The sequence below is a fragment of the Canis lupus genome, chromosome 12 (assembly GCF_048164855.1).
Source record: "Canis lupus baileyi chromosome 12, mCanLup2.hap1, whole genome shotgun sequence".
Taxonomy (NCBI): Eukaryota; Metazoa; Chordata; class Mammalia; order Carnivora; family Canidae; genus Canis; species Canis lupus.
Window position 1 is genome coordinate 12,346,063 of NC_132849.1, and position 27,319 is coordinate 12,373,381.

Below are 27,319 nucleotides of genomic sequence, written 5' to 3' on the forward strand. Positions count from 1 at the left end.
TATGAGAAAATAGGTATGCTTATATTTTGTTCATAAAGTAATTCACATTAGTAAGTGTTTAGTATTCCATATTATCCTGTAAGTCTTATAATTTTTTTTAAAAAGTACCTTTAAAGAGTTAGATCAGTGACATCAGCAAAAAACGGCAGAGTAAGGTACTCCAAAAATTTGCTCTTCCATAAAGCAATAAAAATACTAGTAAAATGGTCAAAGTCAGCTTTTTTAGAACTCTGAAAATTAACCAAAAGCTTGCCACAAACTATAGTGCTGCTTCTTTTTTTTAATGGCTGAACCCCTGAAAGAACATTAAGTTTTGTGGTATCTTAACTTTTCTTCATCCCAGCCCCGGTTTTCTATGTTATCCTCAAAAAATAATATCCCACAGTCCTGGTCCAGCCTGAGAGCCACTAGACAGAGAAGAACAGAATTGAGAGCTCTTTCAAAGCTTTATTCCCAAAAAGTTGTCATTAACTGTCTAGTGGCCCCTGAAAGACCTCACTGACAAGGCTGTCTGTATTTAAACTGACTTAGAGCTCATTCAGTTCAAAGAGCTTTCTCCTTGGTGTGGAATACAGCACAGCATTTGTCAAAACAATTACAGGCAAATGTTTTAACTTTGCAGCTCCAGGAGGCAATGATTTTAAGAGGGCAAATGATAGACTAACCAAAAAGTTCAAAAGAACAGGTGGGAAATGAGACATCCATAGAGGCTTTGAAAAGCTCTGACATTGGAAAAATCAAATAAAATCTAAAGTTTTGTTAACAGTAATGTGCCAATGTATGTTTCTTAGTTTCAACAAATGGTAATGAAGGTGTTAACAATGTGGAAAACTGGGTGACAGATATAAAGGAATTCTCTGTACTACCTTTGCAACTTATCTGTGAATTTAAAATTATGGTAAAAAAATGCTCTTTTAAAAAAAATGCTCATGGGGTCACCACACCCATGAGAACAGCTAAAATCAAAAAGTTAAAAAACACCATGTGGTGGCAAGGATGTGGAACAACTAGAATACTCACTCACTGCTAGCTAGGCTGTAAACTGGTGCAATTTTTTAAAAAAGAAAAACATGATTGGCAGTATGATACAATGAGAAATATATGTTTAGTCTTTGTCCCTGGTTCCTGAAACAACTTCTAAAACCTGTGTAATTTCCTGAGTGATGGGGTGATCAGAGCATCTTTTGGTACAATATTTGGTTTTGTCCCCAGTAATGTAACATGAGTCTTCTGTTATTCAAAATAAGCTCCTTTCGGGATCCCTGGGTGGCGCAGCCATTTAGCACCTGCCTTTGGCCCAGGGCGCGATCCTGGAGACCCAGGATCGAATCCCACGCCAGGCTCCCGGTGCATGGAGCCTGTTTCTCCCTCTGCCTGTGTCTCTGCCTGTGTGTGTGTGTGTGTGTGTGTGTGTGTGTGTGTGTGTGTGACTACCATAAATTAAAAAAAAATTTAAAAAAAAAAAAAGCTCCTTTCAACTGGACCAGAATTAAGGCTAATGAAATAACTGGCAGTAAGCGGCTCCTAGATAACTTCAGGATAATGGCGGTCACCAGAAAAACTAAGGCTTGATTAGAAGTTTGTAACCTTTCAGCTATACCCCTTGACCTCCTCGGGAGGGAAGAGGGGTTGGAGATTGAGTTAATCACCAATGGCCAATGATTTAACCAATCATGGTGGGTAATGAAACCTCCATAAAAACCCCTAAATGAATGAGGTTCTGAGAGTTTCCATGTGGGCAAACACATAGAGGCACTGGAAGGGTGGCACTCCTGAAGAAGGCATGAAAGTTCTGTACCCCTTTCCTTACACCTTGCCCTATTCATCTTTACCATTTGACGGTTCTTGAGTTGTATTCTTTATGATAAACTGTTAATAGTAAGTAAATGAACTAGTAAGTAAATGAACTTCCTGAGTTCTGTGAATCATTCTAGCAAATCAGCAAACCTGGGGAGGAGGGTTATAGGAACCCCCAATTTAGAGCCAGTTGGTCAGTAGTACAAGTGGCAAACCAAGGTTATGCCTGGTGTGTGAAGTGGAAGCAGTATTGTGGGACTGAGCCCTTAACCTGTGGGGTCTATATTAACTCCAAATACTATCAGAATTTAATCAAATTTTAGGACAACTAGTTGTTGTCTGGAAAATCAGAGAACTGGCATAGGAAAAAAGAACCCCATATGTTTTGTATCACAGTAAAAAACAGCAGTAAAAAACAGCTCAGGCACTATCTATTAAGATGGAACATATTATGCATAACCTTATAACCCACCAATTTCATTCCTAAAGACATACCCAACATATATGTCAAATATTAGACTTTTTATAGCAAGACTATGCATAAAAATCCAGTCAGGAAAGTACCCAAAAGTCCACTAACAATACAATAAATAAGTAAACTGTGGCACATCACACAATGGAATACTATATAGAAATATAAACAGAAAATCTACAACTTCAAGCAACAATATGGATAGTGAGTCCCACAAACATAAATATTAAGTGAAAAAACTAAAAACAAAAATGATTCTCTGTATAGAAAATGCAAAAATGGGGAAAATGCAAAAACTGATACATCTATTAGAGTTGGGACAGTAGTTGGGTCTTGGGGGAGAAACTAGTGATTAAAAGGGGCACAAGAAAATCTTCAGGAGTGACAGTAACATGTGTTTTAATCTGAATGCTGGTTACAAAGTCATGTTTAGTTTGTAAAGAATCATCGAGTTGTATAATTAAGAGCTGTGCATTTTTCTTACATATATTTCAATATAAAGTTTTTTAAGTAAAGTCATTCCATATAGAGATCACTTCATAATCTGAATAATATAAATATAAAAAATAATTTTATATCAAAGCCTCTCAAAGCTATGTAGTTTACTAATCTTCATAATTTCCATAGTGTGGATAATATTGTATATGTAACAGGATGTGAGAGAGACTCTTCCTTTTGCTCTGAAATTGTCAACTGGAGCACAAAGCTATGGAAAAAAATGCTAATAACCCATATTCTAAAGAAAGCAACCTATGATTAAAGCCAGATCCTTCTCTAGGGCTTATTAAAAGGTGGTTAAACTGGCCCTACAATCACCAAACACCTTTTTTCCCCAGTTATTTTAAGGAAACTAGGAGGGGAACGCATGAAATTTCAGGTTAGAGGAATAGAGAGGTCAAAATATTTTTCCCTTCAATTTCCAACGCAAATGAGGAGATAACCCTTAACAGCGGCCTTACAAAAAATAGACCTTCAAGAAGGACTGGCATCTCATTCCCTCAATAGATATAAACTAAGGAAGAAATTTTATAGCAGCAATGGCCACGATAGCCAAACTGTGGAAGGAGCCTCGGTGTCCAACGAAAGATGAATGGATAAAGAAGATGTGGTTTATGTATACAATGGAATATTACTCAGCTATTAGAAATGACAAATCCCCACCATTTGCTTCAACGTGGATGGAACTGGAGGGTATTATGCTGAGTGAAGTAAGTCAGTCGGAGAAGGACAAACATTATATGTTCTCATTCATTTGGGGAATATAAATAATAGTGAAAGGGAATATAAGGGAAGGGAGAAGAAATGTGTGGGAAATATCAGAAAGGGAGACAGAACGTAAAGACTGCTAACTCTGGGAAACGAACTAGGGGTGGTAGAAGGGGAGGAGGGCGGGGGGTGGGAGTGAATGGGTGACGGGCACTGGGTGTTATTCTGTATGTTAGTAAATTGAACACCAATAAAAAATAAAAAAAAATAAAAAAATAAAAAAAATAAAAAAGAAATTTTATCTCTTTGTGCCTGTCTGGATAGCTTAGAATAAAAAGAAATGAGAGAGAGATGGGTGGCAGGACATGGGGTCAGAAATAGAGTATTCTGTACTGCTATTTAGCATGCAAAGGTTGAATGAATTCCCCATGGATTAAGTGGATATGTGGAAGGTAGCTAGTAACTGAGCCTTCTTGTTGGTGGCACCTGATCCACCAAGGGCTGACTGCTAAGTAAAGGACTCTAGCAGGAAGATAATACAAAGTAACTGGGGTGATACTGAAAAATGTTAAGAACCAGATTTCTCACATCAGGGAATGCCATCTGGTGAATGACAGAAAGTTATGGAATCTACTCAAAATGTCATTCAGTTGAGGACAGTGATACAAAAAAAAATTTCACAAGATTGAATTGGTTTTATATTTATATGTGTGATTCCAGATATATGGTATATGATAGCAGAACCTTACTTTTTAACTAAAAATATTATGACCTTCCTAGAAATTTTAGCAACCAACCTTTGGCAATGGTGTAGATAAAGTACTTTTAGTCGGTGTCCACGAATAGTCTCTCTTATCTTTGGATTTGCTATGGTCAGCTGATGTGAAGTTTTGAGATACATTTTGTGAAGGAGCTGCTTTAGAATCAAATTTCCAATAATGAGTTTCAGGTGTTTTCAATAAAGGTGTCTGTGTTTTCTGTATTGAACAACAAAAGGGAATAAAATCATCACTACATGTCATTTTAATTAAAGTGTACCAATTAGTAGAAATAACACTGGAATAAACTAGAATTTATCCTCAAATTTATTAATAATTAATAACTTTGAATAAATTACCCTTGCCACTTTATTTTTCCACTTAAGATGAAAATGGTATCTGTCTGTCTTCACAGAGCTGCTATGAAAATAAATAAAACGTCTCAATTCTCTAACCAACCAAAAGCTGAGGATCTGCTGAAGACAAATCTCTATTCCTGGTGGCAAAAAGCCTTTCTTTGTGGTTCATTACAATAGCCTAAAAACCAGAGGGCAGTTTATTTTATTCTTATTTGTATCCATTCTCTTTTATGCTTTCATATTTCCTCTCTCATCTATAAAAATATCAGCCCTTTCCTATCCACCAGCCTTACTCCTCACAAAAAAAAAAAAAGAAGAAGAAGAGGAGGAAGAGGAGGAGGAGGAAGAAAGAAGGAAGAAGGAGGAGGAGGAGGAGGAGGAGGAGGAGGAGGAGAAAAGAAAAATAGAGAAGAAAAATTGTAAAAGTAAAGAATCAGAAACTTTTTCCAGGAGGAAAAAAATAACTACTTTCTTCAATTCTGAAGATAAACAAATTACAAATTTACTCTAAATACTTAGGACTTTACTTGAACTCAATTTCTTCCATTTTCTTTCTATCTTTATATGTATCTTCTTTTCAGCGCCTGACCTATCTTTCTAGTAAGAGTTCATAATAACTGCTTTGGTGGAATTGTGCTAGCTGCTTTCTAATTTTATCACTTCCTTTGGTCACCACCATCTCCATGAATACAATCATGGCAATTACAAGAAAAAACAAGAGTGCATGCACAAACACACAATCACACACACATACACACAAAGGGCTATTTTCAAAAGTTCAGTGGTTAAATATGCAGTAAATTTAAGTTAGGAGAGTACAGGATGCAAGATTAAGAGGTGACCACATGTGCTATAAAAACACTGGACTGATTGATGGACAAATGGATAAGGAAGATATGGTACCTACACACAAGAGGAATATAACACAACTGTAATAAAGGATGACATTGTGCCATCTGAGACACCATGGATAGACCTAGAGGGCATAATTATGCTAAGTGAAATAAATCAGACTGACAAAAACAAGTACCATATGATTTCACTCATATGTGGAATCCCAAAAAACAAGTGAATAAACAAACAAAAAGCATAAGCAGACCTATAAATGCACAGGACAAATTGATGTTTGTCAGATGGGGGAAGGATAGGCAAAATAGATGAAGGGATGTGGTAAAAACAAGGTTTCAGTTAGGGAATTAATAAATCATGGGAACAAGAGGCACAGCATAAGGAGAAAAGTCAATGATATTGTAATACCAATTAAACAGGACATACAGTATCTACATTTGCGATGAACACAGTATAACGTACAAACTTATTGAATCACTATGCTGTACACCTGAACTTATGTAACACTGTATGTTAACTGTGTGTGTGTGTGTGTGCGTGCGCACTCGTGTGTACACAAACAACCATAGGACCAGGAGTCAAGTAATATGCTCTTTTCTCTTGGATCTCATAATATCTTGTTGGATGATATTAAGTAAATTTTCAAGCATCCCTAGGCCTGAATTTATGCATCTGTATGATGAAGGGACTAAAAATGAGATGATGTGTACATTTCTGCCCAGTTCTAGTCATCTCACTTCACCATCTTTTTTCCAGCAGGTATAAATTTTGGGAGCATTACTTTACACAGCTGTATTTTTTGTATCCTATATTCCTGTTTAGGAAGGCCTATATATTTCTACATTATAGTTGATAACACAATTTTGATGAAAGCAAACTTTTTCTGCTCTCTAAGTTCACCAGGAGTCATCCTCAGAATCTCCAAAATATAACTGTTTTCAGGGACAAATTTTTCTCTCCTGAAAGGACTGAGAATGACAACTACACCACCTTGTGGCCAAGTCTGGGAATTTAACATTTGAAAGAAAATGCACTCCCATTCTAGAACACTGAAATAGACCTCTTCATTATAAGTCATGGAAATGTACTTTCCTATGAGTTACATTCTTCTATGAATGTTACAAGAATATTTTATTGTATTTCACTTTATTGCACTTTACAGATTCTGTATGTTTTTTGGTGTTTTTATTTTTTTGCAAATTGGAAGGTTTGTGACAACTCTGACTCAGGCAAGTCTATCAGCACCATTTTTCCAAAAGCATTTACTCAATGCCACTTGTGTCACTTTGTGTCATATTTTGGTAGTCCTTATAATATTTCAAACTGCTGGATTATTATATTTGCTATGGTAATCCATTATTAGTGACCTTTGATGTTACTATTGTAATTGTTTGGGGGCACCATGAACCACACCCATATAAGATGGCAAACTTAACCTAAGTGTTGTGTGTGTTCTGATTGCTCCACTGACCTACCATTCCCCATCTCTCTCCCTGTCTTTAAGCCTCCCTATTCTCTGAGGCACAACAAAACTGAAATTAGGCCAATCTTCATGCACTCGTAAGAGAAAAAGAGTTATCCATCTCTCACTTTAAATCAAAAGCTAGAAATGATTCAGCTAGAGAGAGGAAGGAATGTTAAGAGCTGAGACATGGCCAAAAGCTAGGCCTCTTGCACCAACCACTTAGCCAAGTTGTGAATGGAAAGGAAAAGTTCTTGAAGGATGCTAAAAGTACTATTTTCAGGGAGCACACGAACGATAAGAAAGTGAAACAGCCTATACTGATATGGAGAAAGTTGCAGTGGTCTGGATAAATCAAACCAGTCACAACATTACTTTAAGCCAAAACCTAACCCAGAGCAAGGCCCTAACTCTCTTCAATTCTAGGAAGGCTGAGAGAGATGAGAAAGTTGCAGAAGAAAAGTCTGAAGCTAGCAGAGGTTGGCTCATGAGATTTAAGGAAAGAAGACATTTCCATAAGATAAAAGTGAAGGTGAGGGGTGCCTAGGTGGCTCAGTCAATTAAGCATCTGCCTTTGGCTCAAGTCATGATTCCAGGATCCTGCTATCAAGCCCTGCATTGGGCTCCCTACTCAGCAGGATGTCTGTTTCTCCCTCTCCCTTTGCCCCCACCCCACTTATGTTCTCTCACTCACTTGCTCTCTAATACATAATTCTCTTTTTAAAAAAAGTGCACAGTGAGCAGCAAGTGCTAATGTAGAAACTCCAACAAGTTATCCAGAAGACCTAGCTAATTAAGTACTGAAGAGGTCAATACTAAAAAGAGTTTCAATGTAGACAAAATAGCCAAATATTGGAAGAAGATGTCATCTAGGACTTTCATAGCTAGGGAGCATAAGTCAATGCCTGCCTTCAAAGTTTCAAAGGACGGGCTGACTCCCTTGTTAAAGACTAATGCAGCTGGTGACTTTAAGTTGAAGCCAGTGCTCATTAACCCTTCTGAAAATCCTAGGGCTCTTTAAGAATTATGCCAAATCTACTTGCCTATGCTCTATAAATAGAACAACAACCAAGCCTGGATGACAGTATATCTAATTACAACATGGTTTACTAAATATTTTAACCCCACTGTTAAGACCTACTGCTTGGACAAAAAGATTCCTTTCAAAATATTATTGCTCACTGATAATGGACCTACTTACCCAAGAGCTCTGATGGAGATGCACAAGATAAACGCTGTGATACCTGCTAATACAACATCATTCTGAAGCCCATGCATCAAAGAGTCATTCCGACTTTCAAGTCTTATTATTTAAGAAATACATTTTGTAAAACTATAGGTGCCATAGATAGTGATTCTACTGATGGATCTGGGAAAAGTAAGTTGAAAACCTTCTGAGGGGACCTGGGTGGCTAAGTGGTTGAACATCTGCCTTTGGCTTAGGTAGTGATCTTGGAGTCCTGGGATTGAGTCCCTCATTGGGCTTCTCTGCGGGGCACCTGATTCTCCCTCTGCGTATGCGTCTGCCTCTATCTGTGTGTCTCTCATGAATAAATAAATAAAATCTTAAAAAAAAAAAAAGAAAACTTTCTGGAAAGAAGGCACCATTCTAGATGCTATTAAGAATATTGGTGGGGCAGCCCAGGTGGCTCAGCAGTTTAGCGCCGCCTTCAGCTCAGTGTGTGATCCTGGAGACCTGGGATCGAGTCCTATGTCAGGCTCCCTGCATGGAGCCTGCTTCTCCCTCTGCCTGTGTCTCTGCCTCTCTCTCTCTCTCTCTCTCTCTCTCTCTCTCTCTCTGTCTCTCATGAATAAATAAATAAAATCTTTAAAAAAAAAAAAAGAATGTTTGTGATTTGGGATGCCTGGGTGGCTCAGTGGTTGAGCATCTGCCTTTGACTCAGGGTGTGATCCCAGGGTCTGAGATCAAGTCCCAAATCGGGCTCCTTGGGGAGGGTCTGCTTCTCCCTCTGCCTATGTCTCTGCCTCTCTCTGTGTATCTCTCATGAATAAATAAATAAAATCTTTTTTTAAAAAAGCATATTTGTGATTCATAGGAAGAGGTCAAATATCAATTATTAACAGGAATTCAGAAGAAGTTGATTCCAACCCTCATGGATGACTATAAGGGGTTCAAGACTTTCCTGGCAAAAATAACTGCAGATGTGGTGGAAACAGCAAGGAAACTAGAATTAAAAATGGAGCCTGACAACGTGACTTAATGGTTGCAATCTCATGATTACTTCAAAAAGTGAGGAGTTGCTTTCCGTGCCGATAGCGCTCTCGCAAAGATGGTGAATGTTCCTAAAACCCGCCGGACTTTCTGCAAGAAGTGTGGTAAGCACCAACCCCACAAAGTGACACAGTACAAGAAAGGCAAAGATTCTCTTTACACCCAGGGAAAGCGGCGTTATGACCGGAAGCAGAGTGGCTATGGTGGGCAGACTAAGCCGATCTTCCGGAAAAAGGCTAAAACTACAAAGAAGATTGTGCTGAGGCTTGAATGTGTTGAGCCCAACTGCAGATCGAAGAGAATGCTGGCTATTAAGAGATGCAAGCATTTTGAACTGGGAGGAGGTAAGAAGAGAAAAGGCCAAGTGATCCAGTTCTAAACTTCATATTTTGTTATGAAGACAATAAAATCTTGATGCTATGTTCAAAAAAAAAAAAAGTGAGGAGTTGCTTCTTATAGATCAGCAAAAAGAAGTGGTTTCTTGAGATAAAATCTACTCCTGGTGAACATGCTGTGAAGATTGTTAAAATGACAACAAAGGATTTAGAATATTATGTAAACTTCACTGATAAATCAGCAACAGCATATGAGAGGATTGACTCTGATTTTGAAAGAAGTTCTCCTGTGGGTAAAATGCTATCAAACAGTAATCCTATGGTAAAGAGAAATCATTCACAAAAGGAAGAGTCAATGAAGCAACCTTCACTGTTGTCTTATTTTACAAAATTGCCATGGTCATCCCAACTTTCAGCAACCATCAGCCCTGATCAGTCAACAGCCATTAATATCAAGACAAGATCCTCTACCAGCAAAAAGATTACAACTTATTGAAAGCTCACATGATGGTTAGCATTTTTAAGTAATACAGTATTTTTAAATTAAGGTATGAACATTGTTTTTTAGACATAATTCTATTGCACACTCAACATACAGTGTGCATATAACTTTTATTTGCACTGGGAAACCAAAAACTCATTTGACTTGCTTTATTTATTGTGATACTCACTTCACTGCATTGGTCTGGAACTGAACCCACAAGATTAAGGTATGTCTGTATATAGAATATTTACGATTTTTTTACATTGAAGCATAATTAACATATACTATTATATTTGTTTCAAGTGTAATATAATGATTCAACAATTCTATGCATTACTCAGTGCTCATCATTCTATTTTTTAGAATGCTTATATGGCATTTCCTACATGCCAAGCACTGTTTATTTATCAATGCCTTAAAAATATTATCTCACTTAGTCCTTTTAACAACTTTAAAAAACAGATACTATTAATTAGTCATTTATATATGAACAAGCTGAGGCCGAAAGAAATAACTTGTCCAAATCAGAAATGTTTGATAAAACTATTAATTATTATATATAAGGCTTATGATACTTCAATATCATTGGAATAAAGTATAGCAAATAAAGGCCTATTTAAAATGTTTTTATTATTTCCTCATCATTTGTAATTTATGTATCTAGGACTTCAGATAAACAGTTGTGGCATTTACTAATCTACTTGAAAACAGAAATAAATAATGGGTGTATTTTACTAAAATTATACTGAATCAAAACAACTCCATACAAAATGTGACACCTATTTTCATAATCTGAACACATTCTATATTTGAAATGAATATTAGATGTTCCTTACCTATTTATGAACAAAAATTTTTCCAAGTAGAGGTTAGAAAACAAGTTGACTTACTAAGAAAAATCAGGAGAATTATATAAAACTCTTACCTTGTCTTTTTTTTCAAGAGTAATAACTATGTTTTCTTTTGCCTCTCTTTTGAGTTTTTCCTATTAAAAATGAGTACACACAATTAAGTCACTATTATTATCAAAAACTAATGCTATTATCAAAATACTTCTAAGAATTACTAACAAAGAATAAACTCTAAAATCTTATAATGAAAACAAAACAAGAAAAATAAATTAGTTTCTTTCTACAGAGCTTGTTATTACTTTTAATTACCTTTTTAAAAAATTCTTATCTATCCAGTATGTATCTATGGAATCTTGGGTAAGTCTTTTAACACTCTGAATCAACTTTCTCATTTGTAAAATGATCAGATTATAAACTAAGGAATACACATAAGTAACTAATTGTGAAGAGCTATTAAGAGATCCAAAGTATTATGGGCCTTTAGAGACAGAATTCAATTTTTTATGTGCATTGAGGAAGGGCACATTTCAGTTGAACCTTGAATAATGAATTTTTAACATGAGATAAACAAGGATGGGGGAGGAAGTACAAGAAAGTACAAAATACTTAGGAAACAATACATCATTTTTGCTAGAGATTAGGGTGTGTGTATATTCAGTAGAGGAAAAAGAAAAATTAACCCTGACCTACAAAAAAGAATATGTACTATGCCTTTAATATGATAGTCACCCAGAGAAGAGAATTGTTACAGCCCCAGGAAGCCTTAAAGGACTCAGAGAAGATAAAGTTCCAACACAGAATTTTAAGCAAACTTGCCTTGCCTACCCATGATGCCTATGCCAATATCAACCTCACTGAATGCTTTGTATATACCATATTATCTCTCCCAGAGTGTTGCTCCTAACTGGAGAACTCACTTCACCATGAAGCTGGTAGTAAGCTAATGTAACAATAGTCACTATTCTTATTATGTACCCTATCAATGAACAATAGTTGATCTTCAGTTACAGTGACAACTGGGGTCTACAATAAGGGGCTAGAACGCTGTCTTTTAGGATAAATTATATCCTCTAAACTAGCAAAATTGCACTGCCTCTCAGAGGACCTTCCAGAGGCTTTTAGAGGACAGAAGAGAGAAAAGCACCTTCTATGATTACATTTTCTCTCTAGATTCTGGACACATTTGCTAGTCTGGAGACCTTACAATCTGTTCTAATACAACATATGTTTCCAAGGTGTGAATTATTAGCTCATACACAAACAAATATCTTTGGTAGTGGCTAACTAATCATGAGTTCCCTAAGACCAAAGAGATAGGCAGTCTACTATGGTCCCTATTTAATCTGAATAACTCAAATATGCCTATAATATGGCATCAAATAGATGATTGACTTCAGCCACAGAAATAAAAGAATGATAGCCCTGTACCCAAATTTCAGACCTCAATAAATTTATAAACCTAGAACCCCTCAAATTAAAAGAAAGCCTAGTAACTCTTATAGAAGGATTTTGCAATAGTATCACAAATATATACTGTATCCTTTCTACTGTCTTGTGCACCAAGATACTAAAACTTATGTGTAACTGGACATTGACTATTAACTAGCACCAATTATTATAACCTAAAATGTTGCTATTTTTTCATTAGTTCACGTGTAAGTGTATTGGGGTCAGGTGATAAATGGCATTTAATCCAAGTCTACCTCATAATGAGCCCATGGAACCACTGACCTAATCTGTGGTCATTTCTTTAGATCCTAAATACAAAGTCTGAATAAACTCAGTAATGCCATAATCCCTATATTGGTTCTCACCACAGAATGAAGTTTGTTTGTTTGTTTGTTTGTTTGTTTGTTTGTTTCAGAATGAAGTTTTTAAGTTTAGGAGGACCAACTAGAAGACTCTGAAACCTTCTTCCATTTCAAGAATGTAAACAAATGTATCAAATGCCACATCTTACCTAGGTAGAGATTCAGGTCCATCGAATCATGAAAGATGTAGAGAAAGTGATTTATCACAGTCCCACAAAACCAACTTAATTGGAAAATTAAATTGACTGTTATCCAGTAACAGTTTTGCCATACTGATGGGCAAGTAACATAGGTCAAAATAGGGATTGTGTATTAACTAGGATCAAAATTGAGAACTAAGAAAAAAGTTTCACATAAAAGATGAACTGAATATATGTAAACATAAAGTTCAAATTAAACAAATACCAGAATCATGGTTACAGAACAAATATATATTTTTATTAATCTTGAAAACATAAATTAACCAAATATATATAAAAATCGTATATGTAGAGGAAGAGGCAGTAGGAGAAAGTGTTAGATATAATGCTTAAAAATATAAAGGTTATCAGTAAAATAATTCAAAATACTACACACACCTTTATTTATTTATTTATTTATTTATGATAGTCATACAGAGAGAGAGAGGCAGAGACACAGGCAGAGGGAGAAGCAGGCTCCATGCACCAGGAGCCCGATGTGGGACTCGATCCTGGGTCTCCAGGATCACGCCCTGGGCCAAAGGCAGGCGCCAAACCGCTGCGCCACCCAGGGATCCCTACACACACCTTTTAAATCAACCAGATACACACAATTTAGAGAAAAGGAAAATACTAATATGTAATGTAAAATAATATGACAAAAACATGATTCAATTATATATCAATAGGGAGTTAATATCTAGAATACATAAGGAACTCCTATAAGTCAACAATAAAAAACAACTAAACAATGGGCAACAGAATAGAAACTTTGAATAGACAATTCTCTAAACAAGATATACAACTGGCCAACAAGGGAAAGGAGTAATTAAGAACTTCAAAAACAAATTCAACAATAAAAACACACAACCTTATGCCATAATTTGGGATTCTAGTGAGGCTCAGCATGACAGCCACAGAGTATACTTGTGCTAATTTGGCTCTAATCAATATAACTCTTAATCTAATCATCATGTGCATAATATTGGTGAAAGTGGACACATACAATAATGAGAATAACTGTCAATAATATACTTGAATTGATAAGAAGTATCTGAGGGGATATATAAGCAGTCTATTAAAAAAAGGAGGCCAAGAAAATGCACAGAGAGTGAAAGTTTTGGGAAAAATAACTAAACTTTTTCACCTTGGTCTCTCTGTCTAGACAAAGAAAGCACATTATCCTTGCCAATAAATAGAACACACTAGCAATAAAGCCAAAAGACAAGCTTCAAAAAAAAAAAAAAGAAATAAAAGATCCCTATGAAAGAGCAGAAAACACAAAAAAAGAAGAGATTCATTGAAAAAACACATGAATTGTGTACTTTTCCATGGTTCCCTCTCATCACCCTGTAAGTAGAATATATCAAACCATAGTATTCTTATCTTTTCCCTCATAAAACAGGCTAAAGAAATACATCTTGAAGATAGATTGGTAAAATGGCAAAAAGCAAATAACCATATGTATATATGTATATGTATACACACACACATGAAATATTACTCAGCCATGAAAAAGAACGAGCTCTTGCCATTTGCAACATGAAGAGACCTAGAGAGTATTTTGCTTAATAAGTCAAAGACATATACCATATGATTTCACTTATATGTGGAATCTAAAAAACAACTGAACAGACAAAGCAGAAACAGACTCATAAATACAAAGAACAAATTGATGGTTGCCTGAGAGGAGGTGGGTGGGGGCTGGCAAAATGGGTGCTGGAGAATAGGACATACCAGCTTCTACTGGAATGACTAAGTCACAGGGATGAAAGATACAGCATATAAAATAGAGTCAGTGATATTGTAATAGCACTGGATGATGACAGATGATAACTACACTTGGGGTAAACATAGTATAACATATAGAGTTGTCTGAATCTCTCTGTTATACTCCTGAAACTAACATAACATTGTGTATCAATGATACTTCAATTTTAAGAAAAAGAAATACCACAACTTACCCTTTCAGATAGATATATAGGCTCTAGAGCTTCACACTGAGTTGGTGAAAAAAATCTGAAGCCTAAGGACAAAACATCACAAGAAAACTACAGACCAATATCTCTTTATGAATAGGGATGCAAAAAATCCTCAACAAAATAGCAATGAACTGAATCTGATGGAATATAAAGATTAAACATCATGACCAAATAGGATTTCTCCCACGAATGTAAGATTGGTTTAACATCTGAAAATCAATTAATGTAATACTTCGTATTGATACAAAAACCACATGATCATCTCAATATACACAAAAAAGGCAGAAAAAACACAAAACCCAGCACCCTTCTATGATAAAAACATTCAACAAATTAGAAATTTCCCCAATTTGGTAAAGGGCATCTAGATAAACTGAACTTCATCAGAATTAAAGGTTCTGTGCTACAAATAATACCATCAACAAATAAAAAGATAATCTACAGAATGGAAGAAAGCCCTTGCAAATCTTATATCATATAAGGGACTGATATCTAGAATATATAAAGAATTCTTAAAATTCAAAACTAAAAAAACACAGAACCAAATTTTTTAATAGGCCAAGCATCTGAATATACATTTCTCCAAAAAAGATTTACAAATGGCCAACAGCACATGAAAGGATGATCAACATCACTAGCCATTAAAGAAATATAAATCAAAACAATGATGATATACCATGTCATACTCAATAGGATGATTATAATCCAAAAAGTGTTTCCGAGGATGTGGAAAAATTGGGACTTTCATGTGTTGATAGTGGGAACCCAAAATGGAAAAACTGGCTTGGAAAAGTTGGGCAGTACCTTAAAATGCTAAGCATAGATATATTATATTAACCAGCAATTTGGAACGCCTGGGTGGCTCAGCGGTTGAGCATCTGGCTTTGGCTCAGGGCATGATCCCGGGTCTGGGAATGGAGTCCCTCATCGGACTCCCTGCAGGGAGCCTCCTTCCCTCTCTGCCTAAGTCTCTGCCTTAAGTCTTTTGTTACAGTAACCCAAGCAGGCTAATACAAAAATCATACAGACTGTGTTCTCTGAATCAAACTAAAAATCAGTAACAGAAAGTTTACAAGAAAATCTTAGAATACATGAAAATTTTTAAACATACTTTTAAATAACCTATGGGTCAAAAAAGTCACAAAAAAAATCTAAAATTATATAGGACTGAATGAAAACAAAACCACAACATACCAAATGCATGTGGAATGTAGCTAAAGCAGTAGAGAGAAAAAAAATCTATAGTGCTAAATGCTTTCATTAGGAAAAAGGGAAGAGTGACATCAGCAAAATGGCATGAATTTTCTATAATTCTAGAATAAACTATTCTAAAACTTGTATGGAAACAGAAAAGACCCCAACAGCCAGAGCAATCTTGAAAAAGAAAAAAAAGCTGGAGGTATCACTATTTCAGACTTCAAGCTATATTAAAAAGCTGTATTCATCAAAACAGTATCGTACTAACACAAAAACAGACACATAGATCAATGGAAGAATCCAAGAATGGACCCCTCAACCCTAAGGTCAACTAATCTTCAACAGAGCAGTTAAGAATATCAAATGGAAAAAAAAGACAATCTCTTCAACAAGCAGCGTTGGGAAAACTGGACAGTCACATGCAGAAGAATGAAACTGGACCACTTTCTTACACCAATCACAAAAACAAATTCAAAATGGATTAAAGACCTAAATGTGAGACAGGAACCTATCAGAATCCTAGAGGAGAATACAGGCAGCAACCTCTTTGACCTCAGCAACAGCAACTTCTTACTAGACACGTTGCTGGAGGCAAGAGAAACAAAAGCAAAAGTGAACTACTTGGATTTCATCGAGATATAAAGCTTCTGCACAGTGAAGTAAACAACAAAACTAAAAAGCAGTCTATGGAATGGGAGAAGATATTTCCAAATGATATATCTAATAAAGAGTTACTATCCAAAAATCTATAAAGACCTTACCAAATTCAACACCAAAAAAAATAATAATTCTGTTAAAAAATGGGCAGAAAACATGAATAAATATTTTTTCCAAAGACGACATCTAGATGGCTAACAGACACATGAAAAGATGCTCAACATGAATAAATATTTTTTCCAAAGATGACATCTAGATGGCTAACAGACACATGAAAAGATGCTCAACATCATTCATCGTCAAGGAAAGACAAATCAAAACTACAATGAGCTCTCACCTCACACCTGCTAGAATGGCTAAAATTAACACAGGAAATCACAGATGTTGGTGAGGATGTAGAGAAAGGGAAACTTTCTTACCCTGTTGATGGGAGTGCAAACTGGTGCAGCCACTCTGGAAAACAATATGGAGGTCCCTCAAAAAGTTAAAAATAGAACTACCCCTATGATCCAGCAATTGCACTACTATGTATTTATCCAAAGAAACAAAAATACAGATTCAAAGGGATACATGCACCCTGATATTTATAGCAGCATTGTCAACAACAGCAAAATTATGGAAACAGCCCTAATGTCCATCAACTGAGGAATGGATAAGGAAGATGTAGTATACCTATACAATGGAATATTACTCAGCCATCAAAAAAGAGTGAAATTTTGCCATTTGCAATGATGTAAATGGAGCTAGAGTGTATTATGCTAAGCAAAATGAGTCAGTCGGAGAAAGCAAATACCCTAGATTTCACTCATATGCAGAATTTAGGAAATAAAACAGATTGACATGGGGGGAGAAGAGGCAGGCCATAAAACAGACTCTTAATTACAGAGAACAAACTAGTTGTAGTTGTTGTAGGAGAGGAGGTGGGCTAGGGTATGGGCTAAATGGGTGGTGTGTATTAAGAAGGGCACATGTGAAAAAATAAATAAATAAAAATAAAAAAAAATAAAATAAAAAAATAAAAAAAAAGAAGGGCACATGTGATGAGCACTGGGTGTTATATATAAATGATGAATCACTAAATTCTGCTCCTGAAACCCATATTACACTATACAATAACTAACTAGAATATAAATAAAAACTTAAAACAACAATACAAAAAGAAAAACATTGTGCACTGTTGGTAGAATTTTAATTGGTACAGCCATTATAGAAAACAGTGTAATGTTCTTCAAAAAATTAATAATAAAACTGCCATATGATTCAGCAATTCCATTTCTGGGAATATACTCAAAAGAAACAAAAACACTATGCTGAACAGATATCTGCACCCACACGTTCACTGCAGCATTATTTCCAATAGCCAAGATATAGAAACAACCTAAATGATACCAATAGATTAATGGGTAAGAGTGATTGATACACAGACACATACACACACAATGCAATATTATTCAGCCATAAAGAGAAGGAAATCCTGCCATTTCCAATGACATAAATGGACCCTGAGAGCATTATGCTAAATGAATTAAGTCAGAGAAAGACAAACACTTGTACAATCTTATTTATATGTGGAATCTAAAATTTTAAAAACTCATAGAAAAAGAGATCAGATTTGTGGTTACCAGGGGCAGAGGTTTAGGGGTTGGGGAATTAGATGAAAAGTGGTCAAAGCTACAAACTTCAAGTTATAAGATAAGTACTAAGGATGTAATTTTACAACCCAATGTCTATAGTTAACACTGCTGTATGGTATGTTTGAGATTTAAGAGAGTAAATCCTAAATGTTCTCATCATAAGGCAAAGAACATTCTTTTCTTTTTTTCTTATATTGAAATGATGGATATTAACTAAATCTATATGATAATCATTTCACAATATATATAGGTCAAATTATGCCACATAAATTTGCACAGGGCTGTATATCAATTATCTCTCAATAAATCTCAAAAACATTTGGAAAAAAAGAACATTAATAAGAATAGTTAGAGACAATGAAGCCTTCTACTAAAGCAGTAGTATAAAGGTAAGTATGTGTTACCATTATAGGTGAAGAGAAGCCATTTATTTAGTTATTCCTTTAACAACATTCATTAAAAACAAAAAATTTTCAAAATATTGTGCTCAGATAAAGGGAAAATAAGAATAAGACACAATCCTTACCTTTGAAGAGCTTGAAACATAATGGAAGCACAGAGTGACATAACTATTTTAATATAAAAACAAAGTGCTATGAGAATATGTAGATATAGTAAGCTCATCTTTGCAATAGGAAACATGTGTCAGATGTTTAAGAGTGGATAAAGGAAGAAAGGAATTAAGTACAGGAAACAGAACAAATGGACAGGGTCTTGAAATTGAAAGTGCATGTTACCTAGGCTGTTGCTGAGGGATTAAGATAAAAGGTTTTGGAATCATGCAAAACCTACATTTGAATTCTAAGCCATTCTACTTTTTCATTATGTGATCATGAATAAATAACCTAACCTCTGTAAAAATGAAAATAATAAGTATTGCTTTTAGCATTGTTCTAAGAACTAAATTAGATGTAAGTAGGATAGCACAGTGCCTGTCCAATAGAAGTAAAAAAATAAATGGTATTTGTCATTTTAAAGTAAGTCAATTCATATTGTAAATTGCAAAACACTATACAAATATAAGGCATTATTTTTTCTAAAATCTGATGAACAGTTTAAAAACACATCTAAATATATAAGTATTTTATAACATTTGAGATTTTCCCAAGTACTTATATTTAAAAGCACTTCTACCCTTAGAGTATGCTTATATATTTCTATGTGTTTAATATTTAAACAAAGGAATATACTGTATCCTTCTGAAAAAAAGCTAATGGGGTAAAAACTATATGTTTTAATCCTAGTTACCCAAATATATTTTCTAATATGACGTGCTTATAAAAACAAAGTTGCAGTTATACTTAAGTTAAAAAATTTAATTAAAAAAACTAGAAAGTTGCACCTAAATGTTATTAGTTACTTTACTATAATGCCACAAAATCTACCTTTTCTTCTCTTTCTATTTCAAGTTGTTTCTTAACAGACAAAAGTTCACTTTTGAGATTAGACAATTCAGACTCCTAAAGAAAAAAAACATGAAATGTATAAGTGTATCCTTGTATTTCTCAAAACAGTGAAAATGCTAACAAATGCTTTATATTTAGTTTTACAGAAAAATGAATTCACTCATAAAATATATAAACTTGAGGTCTACTGATATGGAGGCTGCTAGTTGAACATGACTAAAGATTTCATTTAGACAAATTTCATATGGTTTTCTCTAAAGAAATATTTAACACTATATATCTTCCTTACCTTCTCCCAATCTATCCCATTCCTCCTCTCCCAATCTCTATCAGAGCTCCAAATTTATTTGTAACTGGAGTTTGTATTTATTCATTTGAAAAAAAGAGTCTATTCTACCATTTCAAAAAATAAAACTGGAAAGCCATTTACCTATAAAACCTATATTTTTCAAATCTAAAATTCTTTGATTCCACAGCTCAAAAATTTTATTTAATATTATTCTTTACCCTAGCCATGCTGATATGAAAATTGGCTTTTACTGTTCTTCATTCTGTATCTTACCAAAGATGCTTTCATTGATGACTGTTCTTGTTCCTTGCTTTTATAATGTCCTAATTCTGAGTCTCTTTCTTCAACTATTTTATCATATTGGTGCTACATTAAACAGAGAAAATATTTTAGGTATATTAGAACACAGATTATGTTTAATAATACTGTTATCCTTATGCATTTAATATTGGCAAAAAATGTCAATGAATTCAGTTATATACACATTTGAGCTTTTTCTAATTTTTCAAGTCATTTTTTATTCAAATAATAAACAATGAAACATAGAAAACAGTCTTGAAAGTAATCTAACATAAGAACAACAAAAAGTCTTTTTAATTGGAAATGCTGAATTTTATAATTTATAAAATAGGCTAGAAATACCAAGACCTCTTAGAAATGTAACTGATTTCAGATCTGGGGCAGGAAATACAAGATGAGTCTTGAACATTTTGTCATAATAAAAAGGAAAAAAGCTGTCAGAGATTATTAGGGTCAAGTCAAAAGGACCGGCCAGCTAGTTTGAAGAGCCTCCCACTGGCCAAAAGAGGAACAACTTGAGTATCAAGGATTAGACTGAATTGAGACATACCAAATACAGTATTCAATTTAAATCTCTGAATTCCTAGTATTTTAATGAATTTTGTTAATTTTTATTGTTAAAATACTTTTTAATCTTCATTTGTTACCTCATAACTATGTTATATCCCACCAACAATTTTAAAGATGAATAGGTAGGTAGATCCCACCTCTTCTCTCCAGATCTTGAAGGGAATAAAGCTGAATTCCATTAACAGAATGATTACTTTTAAAACAACAAAAAATAAAGCATACTCACAAACACAAAAAACATCTATTTATACCACTTTCATCTATTTATACCACTGATAAAAATTTATTTAGCCTAATATATGTTAGGCACACATAGAGGGTATAAGTATCTACCAGATACATATTCCGGGTGATCTACTTAAATAAATATAAGGTGAAAAGCGCTCTAAGAGACTATTAGGAAAATTCAGAAGGAAAGTAATTACTTCTAAACATCACTGATGACAAGAAGAGATATTCTGAAGGAATATACCCAAACTCAGCTTTGTGTGGTTAAGACCTGAACTTAGGATATTCTTGATCTCCTATTTCTCTATCTGTAATCAGTCATCATTGTATAATTTTCTGACAAATCAGAATGCTTTCTTGATTTTAACATTTTATGCATAAAATGGTTCTAATTAATAGTTCTTCATTAAATACACACGTTACCTTATGTTTTTCCATAAGTGCTACCATTTCAGCTATTTTATGTTGACATCGTATATCAATTTCTTTCTGTAACTTTACTGCTTCATCAGCTACTGCTTTTGCTTTCTCAACCTATAAAATAGTTTCTTAAAATTAATGCACAAAAAACAAATTTAACTTAAATGTAAAGACCACACACACTATTTACATAAAGTGCAAAAAATCAAATACCAGGAAATTAGGAAAGCCAAGTAAAAAATGCATTACTATTTTGATTTATTTTAGGGTGTCCTATCAAGTGAGATGACAGTATAACACTGTAATAAGCATTTCTTTTCAAAATAATACACTGCTCAATACTCAAATACTTAAAATAACAAAGATACTTTTAAGCTTCCTCAGAAACTAGTTAACTCTCATATAAATTTATTAAATCTTTTAAGTTATAATTTTAAAATTAATAATTGTTTTTCTCTTAAATTGCTAATAAACAAATATAGAGCTTTAATATAACAAATTTTCAAATATGTTTAATTTTTCCTACCTCTTGCAAAAGATTTTCTTCTGACATCTTTTTTTCCTCAATTTCTTTTTGATAGCTGCCAGTCATTTCTTTAAATTTTTGTTTGGCATCTTCTAGTTCTAACTCTAATTTACTGACCTTTGAGTAAAGAAAATAGCATGAACATTAGTTAATGATGTGGATTTCTTGAAAATATTCTGCGTTCAGTCAAGATACAAAGTACACGTACCAATTTAAAGTCCCAGCAACAGTGTGTTAGGAGCTTTGCCTGCTTCACAGCCTCATCAATAGTTGATAGTAACAGTCAAAAGTACTTGCCTGAAGTTTTGTTATTTAATTTGTATTTTCCTAAAAATTTTATGTTTAATTCTTCATTTTTTTCCATTCTGTAAAATTTCTATTCAGATCTTTCACTTATCTATTTAGTTGTTTCATCCTAATTACTTATAGAAATTCTTTAATTATGGATTCTAGTATTTTGTTCATTATATGTGTATAATGGATATTCCTCCAAAGTATGAGGTTTGTCTCTGTTTTCTAAATAAGCAAAAATTATTAATTACAGCATATATGGGTTTATCAACATTTTGAAACATGATTGTACTTCTTACACTGCTTAGGAAATCTTTCTTGACCACCAGACTACAGGAGATACTCTGTAATTTTGCTCAAACATTTTGAAGCCCTGCCTTTAACATTTACATCCTTAAGCAATTCATTTTTGTATGTAGCATAGAGGTACAATTTCATGCTTATATATGAAGAGTCAAATGTTCCAGCACTACATATCTATAATACTACCCACCCCTGTATTATATCAAGTTATCACTTATGCATGGATCTCTTCCTAGATTCTCTCTTGTGTTAAACTCATCTGATTACCCCTCTGCCAGTACTATGCTCTTTATTACTTTAGCTTCACAATTAATCTTTATACCTGGTTGGGCACATTTACTCCCCCTTGTTCCTTCTGAGAACTGCCTTAGTTATTCTTAGCCTACTGCTCTCACATTTAAATTTTAGAACCAGTTTGTCAGTTTCTACAAAAATCATTGGTGAAATTTTAATTGAATATGTAGATCAATTTGGAAAAAAACAGCATTTTCATATAAGTCATATATTTTTTAAATTATATATATATACATATATATATATATATATTTTTTTTTTTTTAGGTAGGCTCCACACCCAGTGTGGAGCTTGAACCTATGACCCTGAGGATCAAGACCTAAGCTGAGATAAAGAGCCAGACATCTAACCAACTAAGCCACCCAGGCCCCCCTAAAATTATACTTTCTAATAGTAAATTATATTTTCTAATAATTTTACAAATTGAAAATTTGTACAACTAGTAATATTTCTCTGTAATGGCCATATATCTAACAACTTTAATAAACACACTTAATAATTGTATAATTATAGATATACTACATATACAACTCCCATCTAAAACTACCTGAGTTTGTTTTTTTTTCACTTGAGTTTAAAGTATGCTTTGTTAAAAGATATTAAATTGCTGATTCAATTTCTGTAATAAGACTAATAGCCAGGCTAATTATTTCTTTTTAAGATTGTTTTTTGGTTAATCTACTTCATTTTAAGTTTTTCAAATATATTGGCATAATGATGTTCATAGTAAGTCAACTATACAGGTTCCTTGAAAAAGAAAAGCTGGAGGCATCACAATTCCAGACTTCAAGTTATACTACAAAGCTGTAGTGATCAAAATAGTAAGATAATGGCAAAAAAAAAAAAAAGACATATAGATCAATGGAACAGAATAGAAAATCCAGAAATAAATCCACAACTACATGGTCAATTAATCTTCAACAAAGCAAGAAAGAATATCCAGTGGGAAAAAGATGGTCTCTTCAACAAATAGTGTTGAAAGCAACATGCAAAAGAATGAAACTGGACCACTTTCTTACATTATACGCAAAAATAAGTTCAAAATGGATTAAAACCTAAATTTGAGACCTGAAACCATCCATATAAAAGCTAGAAGAGAGCAAAGGCATTAATTTCTTAGACACTGGCTATCGCAACTTTTTCTAGATAGGTCTCCTGAGGCAAAGGAAACAAAAGCAAAAATAAACTGCTGTAATTATATCAAAATAAAAAGCTTCTGCACAGTGAAGGAACAAGCAACAAAACTAAGAAGCAGCCTACAGAATGGGAAAAGATATTTCCAAATGACATATCCAATGAAGGGTTAGTATCCAAAATATATAAAGAACTTACAAACTCAACACCAGAAAACAAATAATTCAATTGAAAAATGGGTGGAAGACAGGAGACATTTCTCCAAAGAAGACATACAGGTGGTCAAGAGACACATGAAAACACGCTGATCATCACTTACTGTCAGGGAAGTACAAATCAAAACTACAATGAGATATCACCTCACACCCTGTCAGAATAGCTAAAATCAAACACAAGAAACAAGAAGTCTGGGCAAGGATGTGGAAAAAAAGGAACCTTCTTGTACTGGTAGTGGAAATGCAAACTGCTGCACCCACTCTGGAAAACAGTATGGAGATTCCTCAAAAAAGTTAAAAATAGAACTACCCTATGATCCAGAAATTGTACCCAACCAATAAAAAAACACTAATTGGAAGGGTTATATACACATAATAGAATATTACTCAGCCATAAAAAAGAACAAAATATTGCCATTTGCAATGACATGCGTGGAGCTAGAAGGTATAATGCTAAGTGAAATAATTCCATCAGAGAAAGACAAATACTTCATGATTTCACTCATATGTGGAATTTAAGATACAAAACAAATGAGAGCAAAGAAAAAAGAGAGAGAGACAAAGCAAGAAACAGACTCTTAGCTATAAAGAACAAACTGATAGTCACTATAGAGAAGGTGTGCAGAGTGGATGAGTTAAATAGGTGATGGGGGTTAAGGAGTACCCTTGTTGTAATGAGCACCAGTTGTTGCATGGAATTGTTTAATCATTATATTGTAACCCTGAAACTAATATTACACTGAATGTCAATTGGAATTAAAATAAAAACTTAAAAAAAGAATAAACAAGAGAAGGCACAAATAACCAATACCAGGATTGAAAAGAGAACATAACTATAGATACTGCAGACAATTTTATAGAAAACACAGATGAACTCGGCAAAATCCAGAAAAATATTATTTACCAAAATTGAACAAATAATAACTAAATAATACTACAACTATTGATGAAATTGTATGATAAATTACAAACCTTTCCACAAAGAGAACTCTAGGCCCTGGAGGTTTCATGAATGAGTTCACCTTTATCAAGATATAATGTATATGCAATAAAATACAGAATTATTTTTAATGTAACAGTATGGTAAGCTTTGACAAATGTTTTTACAGCCATGTAATGACAACATCAATCAAAACATAGATCATTTCCATCATCCCAGAAAGTACCCTTAATGCCCTTTTGCAGTCTAAGCCCCATTTCTCAAAGGCAACCAATATTCTGCTTTCTGTCTCTATAAATGGCTTTGTCTATTCTAAAACTTCATTTAAATGGAATTATGCCAATCATATCCCCTTGTCATGTGGATTATTTTGCTATGTTCTAAGATTCATCCATGTTTCTGTAGAGTCAATAGGTCTTCTTTACTGCTGAGTAATAATATTCCACTGCATGAATATATAACAAATTTGCTTATCTAGTCTCCTGTTAATGGATATCTGAACTCTTTCTAGTTTATTATAATTATAAATAAAGCTGCTATGAGTATCTTGTGCAATACTTTTAGTAAACATATTTTCATTTCTCTTAAGTAAATATCTAAGAAAAGAATCACTGGATCATGTATGCTTAGTTTTTTAAGAAACAACCAAAGTATTTTCAAAGTAATTGTACTATTTATACTCCTAATAACAAAATTTGAATGTTCTGGTTAATCTGTATCCTCACTAGCATTTGCTGCTGATGGTCTTTTTAACTTCAGCCATTCCTGTGGGCAGTGCCCTGAGCTTAGTTTCCTGCTCTGTTATAGTCATCTTGAAATTTTTGATGATTTTTGAGCTAGATGCCCACCTTTAAATTTGCACTGACCCCTGAAAATATATAGCTGGTTCTGCTTGTGGGTGTAGTAATATCCCCTTATGGTTTTATTTTTCATTTCTTATAACCATAGTGTTGAACATTTTATCATGAGCTGATTAATCTTGTACATTTCCTTTGTGAAATGTCTATTCTCTTGCCAATATTTTTATTTTTTTATTGTGGTAAAATACCTATAACATACAATTTACCATCTTAACCTTTTTAACTGTACAGTTAGTTTATATTGTTATGGAACCAACTCCAGAACTATTTTCATTTTATAAAACTAGACCTAAGTACTCATTAAACAACAACTCCACTTTCTCCCTCCCCACAGCCTTTGGCAACCACCATTCTCTAGCCTATAAATTTGGCTACTCTTAGGTACCTCATATAAGTAGAATACAGAATTTGTCCTTTTGTCCTCAAATTTTATCCATGCTGTAGCATCTATCATAATTTCCTTCTTCAGGCTGAATAATATTCCACTCTACATATATACCACATTTTGTTTGTCCATTATATATGGACAATAAATAAATGTTGAGTTGCTTCTACCTTTTGGCTGTCGTGAATAATGCTGCTTGTGAACATGGGTGTACACATATCTCTTTGAGACTCTGCTTTTAAATCTTTTAGGTATATACTCAGAAGTGGAATTACTGGATATATGGTTAATTCTCTTTTTAGTTTGTTGAGTAATCACCAGACTACTTTCCATGGCAGTGGTACCATTTGACATTCCCACCATTATACAAAAACTCAAAATGATCTACAACTTCACCAACACTTTTTTTTTATAGTATCCATTCTAATGGATGTGAGGTGGCATCTTATTGTAGTTTTGATTTGCATATCCCTAATTATTAGTGATGTTGAGCATCTTTTCATGTACTTATTGGACACCTATATATCTTCTTTAGGGAAATGTCTATTCAAGACCTTTGCAATTTTTTAAATCAAGTTGTTTGTTGTTGTCTTTAGCTCATTTTGAATTGGAATATTTACCTTTTAGTGTTGAGTTTTAAGAGTTCTTTATATATTTTCAATATAGGTCACTTGTCAAATAAATGTATTTCTCAGTATTTGCACCTTCTTTGTATCTTGACTATTTTCTTAATGACACCTTTGAAAATACAGATCTTTCAGATTTTGATGGTCTAATTTATCATAATTTTATTAATATTGCTTTCTGCACCCTAAGAAATCTTTGCTGACCTCCAAGGCATGAAGATACTCTCCTATATTTTCTTCTAGAGGCTTTAGAGCTCACTATTTTT

General features: G+C 33.9%; 2 protein-coding genes across 5 annotated transcripts in view; one reads left to right on the plus strand and one right to left on the minus strand.

The window, feature by feature from the left end:
• The window catches only part of SYCP1 (synaptonemal complex protein 1), a 144,876-nt gene that overhangs the window by 42,961 nt on the left and 74,596 nt on the right, over window positions 1-27,319 (minus strand). For 3 of the 4 annotated variants that reach the window (XM_072769668.1, XM_072769666.1, XM_072769667.1), the window contains exons 25-30: window positions 22,006-22,122; window positions 21,483-21,593; window positions 20,235-20,327; window positions 19,652-19,726; window positions 10,881-10,940; window positions 4,273-4,452 (exon numbers count right to left, since the gene is read on the minus strand). In XM_072769668.1, the coding sequence (XP_072625769.1) occupies window positions 4,273-4,452; window positions 10,881-10,940; window positions 19,652-19,726; window positions 20,235-20,327; window positions 21,483-21,593; window positions 22,006-22,122 (636 nt within the window). Of the gene's footprint in view, window positions 1-4,272; window positions 4,453-10,880; window positions 10,941-18,792; window positions 18,836-19,651; window positions 19,727-20,234; window positions 20,328-21,482; window positions 21,594-22,005; window positions 22,123-27,319 lie in introns of those variants that run through there. The other variant, XM_072769669.1, reaches the window with a different exon arrangement.
• LOC140601120 (large ribosomal subunit protein eL42-like) lies at window positions 9,164-9,574 on the plus strand. The gene has a single exon (XM_072769664.1). It carries the CDS (start codon window positions 9,195-9,197, stop codon window positions 9,513-9,515), a length of 321 nt encoding a protein of 106 aa, XP_072625765.1. The 5' UTR covers window positions 9,164-9,194; the 3' UTR covers window positions 9,516-9,574.

What these genes read in the sequence shown, in the direction of transcription:
- LOC140601120 (XM_072769664.1), top strand. Translation starts at nt 9,195, where the DNA reads ATGGTGAATGTTCCTAAAACCCGCCGGACTTTCTGCAAGAAGTGTGGT.